Source organism: Anopheles coustani, chromosome 2, assembly GCF_943734705.1.
Source record: "Anopheles coustani chromosome 2, idAnoCousDA_361_x.2, whole genome shotgun sequence".
NCBI classification, from domain to species: Eukaryota; Metazoa; Arthropoda; class Insecta; order Diptera; family Culicidae; genus Anopheles; species Anopheles coustani.
In genome coordinates, this window is record NC_071289.1 from 39,568,291 (window position 1) to 39,578,858 (window position 10,568).

The window sequence follows — 10,568 nt, forward strand, 5'->3', positions numbered from 1 at the left end:
TATCTACGATACTTTAAATTGGGCTATTAGTATATTAAATTAAATCTGCTCCACAGACCAATACATAAACCATCCTGGTTTGCCACTTTACGGTCGTATGTTCCCGTTTGACCATCCCCCATTCTGCTACATTTTACATGACACTGCATGTTCTTTCCGGTTCTTCCGTAATAACAGCGGAAGCAACCGAGCGGTTATCTGCCACAGGTTTTCCTTGCGCGATCTTCCTTATATTGGCAACCTCCAGGTCCGATACCGACCGGGCGAAAGTATGCGGTGGCATGGTGTACCTCGGTCCTTGTATATCGCGCTGGACGTTACTACGCTGGCTCGTGCCGGCCAGACTGCTGCCAGTCCCACCCGGGAGAGTACCAGAGTTCTGGCGCTGAACGCTTCCATGTAGGCTCGTACCGGCACAGGCTTTACCCAGCTCTCGGTCGTGCTGTCCCGATCCGCGAGGATCACCAATGGCACTTGGCCCTCCGCCCACCGGACCACCGCCGCTACCCATCGAATCTGTACCATGCCGGTAGGAATGCATGTGGTTGACCGTGGCGAGTGGCGATAGGGCAGCGGCGGCCCCGGTCGGGTGTATGAGCGACGGTATCGATTCCTGCTGTATGACAAACTTATCCAACACGGCCAGCTGTGGCTGCAAGGCGATCATAAACGGCCGATAGGCGAGACATTCGTTAAAACTCCAGCGCGTCATGTCTTTCAGTCCGTTGCGCAGCTGGCGGCACACTACCAGCGACTTCGAGCGTATTGCTGCATTCGTTATCCGACCAACGGACGCCACGTCGAGCAGGAGGACGGAAAGGAGAAGCGAAAACTCGTAGCAGTTCGCTTCGGTGAAAATCTGCAGCAGATAGCGCATCCGAATTTCGAGCTTGTGCTCCTTGCGGCGGTTCGTTTTGCTCTGCTTGGAAATGTTTTTCTCCAGCGCCTGGTTGAAGCTTTGATCACCAAGCGTCAGGCTGGCCATGGGGCCACCACTGGTCCCGCAAACCGTTGGCATATCGTCCGGCCAGTTCGGTTGCGCGGTTTCAGACCTTACGCTGGCCGCGTCGTTCAGTGGCATGAGGTTTGCCTCGGCTGTCGAAGATTCGTCTACGATCGACGCGCCGTTAACCTGCTCCTTGTCCTGTTGCGCCGATAGTTGTTTGGCTTCTTTCGACGCCGGGTGTTCCTGCAACGCACCAGTCACGGTTCCCGAAACTGTACCATCGCCCGGTCGCACGAACGATAGACTGTTGTACCCCGAATCGACCGTACGGCGGGTTGCGAGCTCCGAGAGGGGCGATTTGTTCGATTGATTCGAGGACGGCGATGGTGACGATTCCGGATGCGTTGGCGGTGGACTTAGTGGATTCACTAGCAGCGTCAAATCGAGGCATGGCTTTGGCCAATCGAGCTCGTCGTGCAGGTTTTTGAGAGCAGTCACAAAATCCTCGATCCTTGCAGCACGATCTTTCTCGCGGTTCAGCCAACCAACGAGATGGAAGTCCAGCGTAGCGCTCATGTAGCCAAGGTCCTCTAGCTTGCGCAGCTGCAGAAAACGTCGTGCATGACGCTGGAGTACCACATCGATGAAGAACTCTTCGGCAGATGACGAATCACTAGAATAAAAATAAGAAATATGGTATAGTCAAACAGAAAAGTTCCATGGATAAAACCAGGTACTGAAAAACTTACCGCTCCTTCTGTGTATTTGGCACACTTTTCTTCCTTCGCAGCACTTGCCCGTTCACCGCCGATTCATTGTTCGCGCTCAGCCCGGAGCCTCCCTGCTGCAGCGCCACCGCCGGTGCCGGCGAGTTGAACATTATGTTCTTCTCCTTGTTCACTACCGTGGCGGCACCGTCGGTCGGTTTCGGGTACGGAACGGTGGTCGAAAAGCTACGACCCCTCGCCATGCTGCTACCCAGGATGAGACTGAGGTCCTCGGCGTTCGGTGTTGGCGGTCCGGCCGCGATCAGCCCACCAAACTTGTTGCCAAAAACGTACGACGACCGAGGTGACTCAACATCGTTCGGATCGATGGCGCGCAGAAACCGCACCAGGTCCTTGGCGAGCGGCCAATCGCGCAGCTCGAGCGCGGTGTCCAGCAGCAGTGTCGCGTACTGCCGGCTGACCGACGATGGTTCAAGATTCTGCAGGATGATCAAGTAGCTGGCGGCTGTGTGCAGTTGCCTCGCGGCCATACACTTTTGGAACAGTTCCTTCGGTTTGCCAGCGCTCGAGAACAGGTACGGCCAGAGGGCGATCTCCGTTTTGCGGGCGCACTGCACCACCGTTTGCAGATAGACCGGAAACTCCTGAATGAATTCGAGTACGCTCGGGAGCAACGCATCCGGGATCGGCTCCTTGCTGGTCGCCTCCTCCTCGAGCACCTCGTGCAGAAGCAGTTCCAGGGAATGTGGAAAGTAGGGAAGATCGGTGCAGCATCGTGCAATTTCCCACGCGTTGTAGCCGAGATTGCGGCGTATGAGTTGACGGAGTATTTGATGCAGGTATACTTGGCTCTAAAATGAAAACATAAACAACCAAAACGTTAAAACAATCTACTTTGAAACACCTTCTAGCCGGTTCCCTACCGTCCGTTTGAGTGCATTGTACGGCAACGAAAAGTAAACCGTCGGATCGCTTGTATAGAGCAGTGTGTCGTTTTCCGCCCCGAGTATGATTGCGTCCTCGAACAATATCACCAGCGGGTAGATCTTCAGCGTGAACGACAACATAATTCGTTTGCTCATGAACGTATGACGCAGGCTGCGCGAACCGGTCTCACCGGTGCGCGGGAACACCGGGAGCCAAACGCGCATACCATACCCGCCGCAGTACAGCCACAGAGATTCTTTAATGTGCGTCTTGCTCGACTCCGACACCCAGATGCACTCGACCGACGAGGCCAGGCAGGTGGACGTAAGCTGACTATTGACACCGCCGCTGCCGTGGTGATGATGATGATGATGGTGATCCGTCTGTACCATCAACACACGTCCTGAGACGTTCATGATCAGCGTTTCCGAGAGTGAATTCTCGTAGCTGCTGTTGCTCTGTTTCATCATACTACCGGAACCGATGCCCTCGTGCTTCAGGCTCGTCATGAGCACCGAAATGACGCACGCTGGGTGTATGCATACATTCTTGATGTCGTAGATGTGCATCTTGACCAGTTCTACCCGGTGCTGATCATTTCCATCGTACGCTTCCTCAGTTTGTTTTAGGGCAAACACTGACACATGTCCATCGGAAGTGAAGACAACCTAGCCATCGAAAAAAAACCCGTTAATAAGATTAGCAAATAATTCTTAAAGCAACAGTAACGGTGTCCGTCTTACCAATTGATCGCGGAAAAGATTTATCAACATCACCGGACTGGCACTCTTCGTAATTACCGCAAATCGGTTATCCAATTTGGTTTCTTTTGAGTAAATCCGTAACTCATCGTGAAAGCCTATTAGTGAGTAACAACCTACAATACAGACACAGACACAAGATAATTAGCTATATTATTACCAATTGTATTTCATGATAAAGTCATTAAACCTTCGACAGTTTTGCCCGAGTCACAATTTTCATGGTCTAAACTAATGCAGGTTGGTTAGGGTTGGTTGTTTGTATTGTAAATAAAAATTATGAACATAGGATATTCTATGGACTATCTACCGGACTATCTTTTTACGGTTTTGGTAGAAACGTCTTCAAAACTGACGAAGTAAAAGAGTGTAAAATTTTGAACTCGGAAATGGTTGAACGGCAAAATCTGATTTTTTCCTTCAATGAAACGTTGATTTTAAACAAAAGCTTCAATTTTTTCAAAAGAATATTTAACCATTTTCGAGAGCCAGTTTTGCAAAAACGAAAGTGTAGTAGCGGTCAAAATGACTGCTCTTTGGATTGAAGTCATAAGTAAAACTTACCCATTATGATGAATTCTTTCCACCACAGCAAACCACCAGTAATGACAAAATCTTTCTCCTGAGTTTCATTACCGAAGAGTTTCCATTTCCGAGTATTGAAGGCGTATAGAGCCACACCAGTGCGTCCAGCCACGGCAACATTGGTTCCGGAGTGATCAATTGCACTGTACTGTTAATACGTATCGTTAGAAAAAATCTTGTAAGGAAGTTTGTTTAACTAAAAAATACTACTAAGCTTCCTTACCCTTATAGGCCAATTGGAAGAGATGTAAGCGGTAGGAAGATTCAGAACGACCCAATGTTTGCTTTCCGATAGCACACTGTTGAACTTCAGATAACTATCACCGTTAACGTTCACGGGATCTGGTTCACCGGATGCTATGTATGCGGGATCTAAAAAAAATCATGTAGGATTGTAGGAACAAGGAAGCCCATTCGTACACAGCTATCGCTTACCCTTGTTGAAATCATCCGTTTTTCCCGAATATGAAGAATCATTTTCGTTGGTGGAATCATAGGTTGCTTTGAGGGAGGGATAAATGTTCTGCAACACATCACCATGGTTTATGTAAAGTTTATCGTCCCCTTGGAGAAGCAAAAACGAATTGTTGCTCTGTAAATAATGAAAATACAATATTTTTATCATTCTATGAATATAGGTTTGTGGTTTGTGCACTTAACATACCATGCAAGGGTTGATGGTTAAAATACTCTTAACAAAGTCCAATTGCACCAGTACAGTGTTCTGTAAATATTGTTCTTCGTGTAATGTTTCGCCAGTAGCATCCGACGCATTCCCAACGGGTTTTTCATCTTTTTCCATGCTCGTCGGGGAAGGAACTTTTTCGTTCGTTTTGCGTACCATTAGCAACTGGTATCCTTCAGTGGACCAGTCCTGCAAATAAACAAACAATCAAAAGTGTGTTGTCCAAATTCACAACAGGAACTTCCCACCAAGCTGGTCGGAATACATACCATGCTGATCACATTGAAAGGATCGTTTTTAGCCAGATCCACATGGAGCCCATAGTCCCAGGCGAGTGAGCAGAGCAGAAGAGAACCGAACGTGCTCCACAGCGATATTCCACCGTTAGCCCAAGCCACAATGATAGCGCAACCGTCCGGGGTCCATTTCATATCGCGCACGTAACCCGGTGAACCGGGAAAGTCTTTTGCACTCAGCGACAACCGATGCGACAGTTCCAGCCCACCGGTTAGGTCATCGATGACGTACATATTCGTTTGCGAATTCTTCCGCCCGAACGCTATCAGGCGGTACTTGTGATTGATGACGGTACACGTCGCATCATCCACGTTTTGGCACCAGATTCCTTGTACTTGCTAATGATTTATTGGGATCATCAAGTGAGAGTGATCATTAATTTACCGTTGTAATCGATTGTAATGTAAAGCCACTTACGTTTGGATCAAACTTTGTATTGTTTGCGGTGAGAAATGCGGCTCGGCCATCGCTCAACGTTATACCGAACCCGCACAAAAGTGGGGAGTAATCTATCGATGCAACATATACATTTTTCTCCAAAATAGGGACGGCTGCGAGATGGAGAATGTAATAGAATCAGATGCCGGATGCATCGAAATTATGATATACTCAAACTGAAATGCTCTTACCATAGCTTACTTGCTGGTTAATACTAAATGGGATTCGCTTCAGGTCGAGTGCATAGTCACGTTCCTCTACACCCTCCCAGTTTAAACGAACTATACGGCCCTCTTGGGTGGCAATAACAATTTGATTCACATTAATACAGGACACGCAGCAAATCGGAACGTACAGGCATATCCGGTGCGTCTGCAATTGAAGGCAACAGTTAGTAACACAAAGTTGGCAAAACCTCCACACTTTTCCTCCTCCTACCAGAGATAGTTTCAAACAAGGAATAGCTTCCTTCAGGAACAGCTCGGCACTGTCCCTGCGCAGGTTGGCAAACGGAGAATCATTCTGATTGTAGACACCCTTTGGAGTATCGTTCACGATCAGCGTGTACATAAACAACGTGCCATCGCCGTGCTCGGTGCCTCTGGTTACCACCAGCAGCATACTTGAGTCCGGTTTCCATTCCACGTTCGTGTTAGCTCCGTACTTTGATAGACATTCTGCACTCCTAATTTTGGATGTTATCGGTACGCAGGGCTAGAAAGCGAATCGAAATACGGTTAGATAAATGGGTCACCAAGCTCCTTTTACTCCACCTCCACCTATGCATACCTTCGAGTACCAAATGGCAATCGCATCATCCGTAAGCACCGCAAACAGAATCTTTACGCGATCGCATACCACCTTCTGAATGTTGCCGTGTGGCCCACTATTGAGCACCCGCGGCCATCCAATAGAGAAGTACATCCTAGAAGTGGAAGCTGATTGCGGGGACACACAAAACTACGGGGGCATACAAAACTACGAGGACTACGACGATCGAGCCCCCGTATCCTAGTGTGGGGGGTAGCGCAGATAACGTAAAACACTGCACTTGTTTCTTATCGACATCGGACAAGCGATTCTCGTGGAGCACGGGAATTTCCACGAGAGCTACAAAACGATACAATTTTTCATTCGTCTCGATAATCACAAACGAAATGAAAATGTAGAAATGACAACAACACAATTTCAGGGTTGTAGTAACCTGCTATCATATCTGTTGTCAATCGCAAGATGACGTACATGTTCCATTTGGTGAGCTTCTTTTATAAAAACCACCACTACTGCAGCAACGCATTATATTTAAACGAAATACTCTCCCATCTTACTACTTATGAAGATATTCAATTTCTTAAGCACTAAACTTAATTTATCCGATTTAAATGTGTGATTATCAACGTCAAATGAAGCAAACTTTCCCGACGATTGTCAAAATTAAGAGCTGTCAAAAAGTTAGCACTATAGACACCACCTCTTTGACTAGTGCTTTGCTCTGCTCCTAGACTTCTGCTTTCAGTTTAGTGATGGGAAAACTGAATCCCTACAGGGATTCGAATCTTTCGATTCAAATCCATTCTGAGATCCGGATCTTCGAATCCGAATCCCAATCCGTCATATCATACATGCTCATCTAATGCCGATTTTTCATATCATGTGTTTAATTCAATGAATGATTTATGTAGGAATATCAATATAGTTGACATTATTCTTCTAATTGTATTCAAACAACACGACCAATTTAGTCCTATTTGGGAATATGCAGACTAACTGATTTACCCGAGTTCTTTCCAAGAAGAGTAGCATTTATTATGTTTTAAAAACAATTATGACAGCGTTATCATTCAAATTGAATCCATCGTGGGTCACTGAAACAGTGAAGCAAGTCGTTTTGATGTTTTTCCGCACTTCCTCGGCGGGTACTTTATCGCGGAACGAACATGTTTGAGGTTCTGATAACATTCTTCACAAATAGCGCCTCAGACATGGCTGATACGTGGGGGGACCCAAAAGTAACGGGAATCGGGTTGTAGGGAGAAGAGGGGGAAAAGGGGATCGGGTTCAATCTTTTTTTTTTTTAAAGCTTAACATGTTCTTGATCAGTATGCAAAGTTTAATTTCTGTGAGTGCATCCGCTAGTCTTTGAGAATTTTTTCATTGTAACGGTTTTAGTGTTTTCGGCGATTTTGTGAGATGGCCAAGTGAAACAGAGGTCAACCTCGTTCTGGGCTCCCCACAGCTTCAAAAGCGGACGAAAATGTTTCAAAAATCAACAATCTTATTCAGAATTTGTTCTAGCAAATGACCTCTAAACGCTGAATCGGTAAACCGGTTCGGGCGACACGTTGTGTCTGTACACGCGGCGCGCATGTGTTGGTGCAACAAATGCAAATGTGTACGTGACCAAATTTGGTCTCCGCGAGAGGAAATTTCCTCTTTTCTCTCGACGTGAGCTGGTAGAATAACTAGAAAAGATGGACAAAATGTAATATGTTCCTTGAGACAAAATTACGCGTCTTGACAAGACCTTTCATTTGAGGGGTCATTTGTGGAAATCGGTTAAAGAGCTAACTCGTGGTCCACACTACAGCGCGACGTCGCCTGACAGGAGCTGAACTCCATATAAAAAAAACCTTGCGCGATTCGCGCGAATCGCGCTAGGTTTTTTTTGCATGGAGTTCTGCGCCTGTCAGGCGACGTCGCGTTACGCGACGGTGCAGTCTGGAAAGCGTGTAACAAGCGAGAATTGGCTTTTTTAACCTAAATTGACAATCAACCTGATTTACCTTTTCGCCCCCTCGGGCGAAAACATTCCAGGTGTGTTTTTTATCAAAAACAAGAGAGTACGGTAACATCTACCTACAACGCAGTTGCGCGTCTTGAAAAAACTTTTTATTTGAGGGGTCAATCGTGAAAATCGGTTAAGAGAATCAATAGTTATTAACAAATTGGCAATTTTTTGCGTTTCCGTAATCGAGGTTTATCAACCTTGATCCCGGTGGATTGCTGTCTCTTTTCCACACAATTAGTTTTCTCAAAAACTAGAAAATATGAATGGATCTATTGTAAGACAAAGTTGTGTATCTTGAACAGACCTTTCATTTAAGGGGTCACATGTACAAATCGGATCAGCAATTGTAAAGTTATTCTCAAAATAGTTATTTCAGCAGAAAATACCAACCAAGGTTTCTGCACCTACGCCTCAGAATTTCATAAACTAAGAATTACGGAAGAGTCTTTGTTGCACAGAGTTACAGTCTTCAAAAAACCTTTCATTTGAGGGGTCTGGCGCTAAAATTGGCCAAGCCACTAAAAAGTTATAGAGAAATTAGATGGTTTTCCAAGCTTGTTGCACAAAGTTTGGCGCGCAGCTTCCTTCGTAGTGGTGGGTAAACCAAATCCCCAAATCCGAATCCCAATCCAAGAAACAGTTGGAACAGTCCAAGCAGTGGATAGTGTTCCTTTGGAACTGTGGTCTTTGTGTACAAAATTTTGAAACGCCTCGTAACAGCGTATTTGGGGGAAAGGATAGTAGTTAGGACTCACAGTCCTAATGCCGGTGAGCCAAGACTTCCCGGCTAAGGTCTGGAAACGCCCGAAATTCGTTGTTTTGCAAAGGAGTACAATGGTACAACAGGATGCCGAGAGAGATTAAACAAGCGTGAAATCTTAGGGAGTTCAAACGCCTATGCGCCGTATTCGTAAAGCGGGTAGTCTGATGCTGTGCTTGCAATGTATTTAGTAAATGTTGTAATTTAACTTAATAGAATGAATGAGTCTACATAGTTTTGAGACACGCGCGCGTAAATGAGGACAATTGGTGGTAATGGCTGTACGAAAAGAACTAATAGTATCTACACATCTCGCTGTAGTTGGGTCCCTTTCTGTTCTTGATTGTGGCACCACATTATCAACCAATGGTAATTGGCGGGGGGAACTACAAACAGAGCAGAAATATCCTCTTACACTCCGGAAAGTGGTGCCCCGTTAACCCTGGGGGACTCGGCGATTTACCTTTCGAGGTGATTGCTCGGGGCCGTTATATGGAAGGAACAAGATGAGATCCTTTAAGTAGTACTGGTGGATTTCTCCACACTATCAACCATTGATAGCTGGCGGTGTTAACCAAAACTGTGCGAAAATACCTGCCCTACTCCGGAAAGTGGTCTCCTTTTGCTTGTTGGGAAATCTAAGATGTACCCCCTTGTGCAATCGATGGCGACCGTTGTATGAATGGCAGCAGAGTTGGATGCGATTGTTCTGGAGAGTATTGCCCCAATGCCCCCTCTCGTTTGATGATTTATATTTAATATCTCAAGATACTTTCGTCCCTCTCAAACCTATGTAGGGGTAATCAATATCGGTCTGAAAATTGTGTATCCTAATCTGAATCCCCAGAATCCGATTCAGAATTCGGTAAAAATGGTCTGGTCCTGATGAAATGGGTTTGGTTGGGTAGAACAACTCGAATAATGGACATTCTACTGTATTTCTTGGTAAAAAATAGGTTCCAGGAATTTTTCTCTCTTTAGATCGACCAGTCAGGAAATCTCTAGATCGACTATTTATGTGACTAATTTGACTCAAATCATTGTGAATCGATTCAAACAGTTTAGGAACAAGTCAGAATCGAATCAAATCGAGTCCCAAACCAATCAAATCTGATTCGAATCCTAATCGAATCAAATCGTTAGAATCCGTCAAATGGGATTCAAACCTTTAGGATCTGTCAGATGGGATTCGAATCTTTAGAATCCGTCAAATGGGATTCGAATCTTTGGAATCCCTCGAATCTTCGAATCTTCAAATCTTCCCAATCCCGATTCTGCCAACACTATTTCAGTTATTTGTTGAACTTCAACGGCGCTACTTGGAGCTTAAGGAGCCGCCCGTTCATGTCGCGAGGAGCAGTGTCGTTTCAAGATTACAGTAGGAAGTAAGTAGAATAATATCGAGATCTCTCTGGAGACCGACACTTGAGCGTTAGAGCTACCAATATACCGTTGCGGTGTGCGGAAAAGAATTGAAAATTGAACCCCAAACGGGTGGCACAGTCATCGATGAGGGGTTGGCTAGTAAAGTTTTTACCTAAAAAGTGATTACTGTGAGTAGTGTGCGGTGACAAATTTATGATTGTTCAAGAATCATTTCCGGAGTGATTTCACACAGCCCGCTGCAAGTATGTGGTGTTTGTTGAGAATATG

At 45.8% G+C, this 10,568-nt stretch overlaps 1 protein-coding gene across 1 annotated transcript; it reads right to left on the reverse strand.

Moving 5' to 3' along the window:
• Positions 1-3: 3 nt before the first annotated feature.
• LOC131267053 (guanine nucleotide exchange factor subunit Rich) lies at positions 4-6,419 on the reverse strand. The gene is made up of 13 exons (XM_058269805.1): positions 6,157-6,419; positions 5,806-6,081; positions 5,559-5,739; positions 5,347-5,480; positions 4,902-5,267; positions 4,612-4,821; positions 4,383-4,539; positions 4,171-4,319; positions 3,927-4,095; positions 3,345-3,478; positions 2,598-3,269; positions 1,696-2,525; positions 4-1,619 (listed from the first exon to the last, which is right to left on the reverse strand). Exons 1-13 carry the CDS (start codon positions 6,289-6,291, stop codon positions 134-136), a joined length of 4,899 nt encoding a protein of 1,632 aa, XP_058125788.1. The 5' UTR covers positions 6,292-6,419; the 3' UTR covers positions 4-133.
• Between the last annotated feature and the right edge of the window lie 4,149 nt (positions 6,420-10,568).

Bases quoted from the DNA above. Each gene is read 5' to 3' on its own strand.
- LOC131267053 (XM_058269805.1), bottom strand. From the start codon at position 6,291: ATGTACTTCTCTATTGGATGGCCGCGGGTGCTCAATAGTGGGCCACAC. The intron at 5,740-5,805 runs GTAGGAGGAGGA...CTTCAATTGCAG, and splicing joins CTTGTTTGAAACTATCTCTG to ACGCACCGGATATGCCTGTA. The intron at 4,822-4,901 runs GTATGTATTCCG...GTTTATTTGCAG, and splicing joins CTTTCAATGTGATCAGCATG to GACTGGTCCACTGAAGGATA.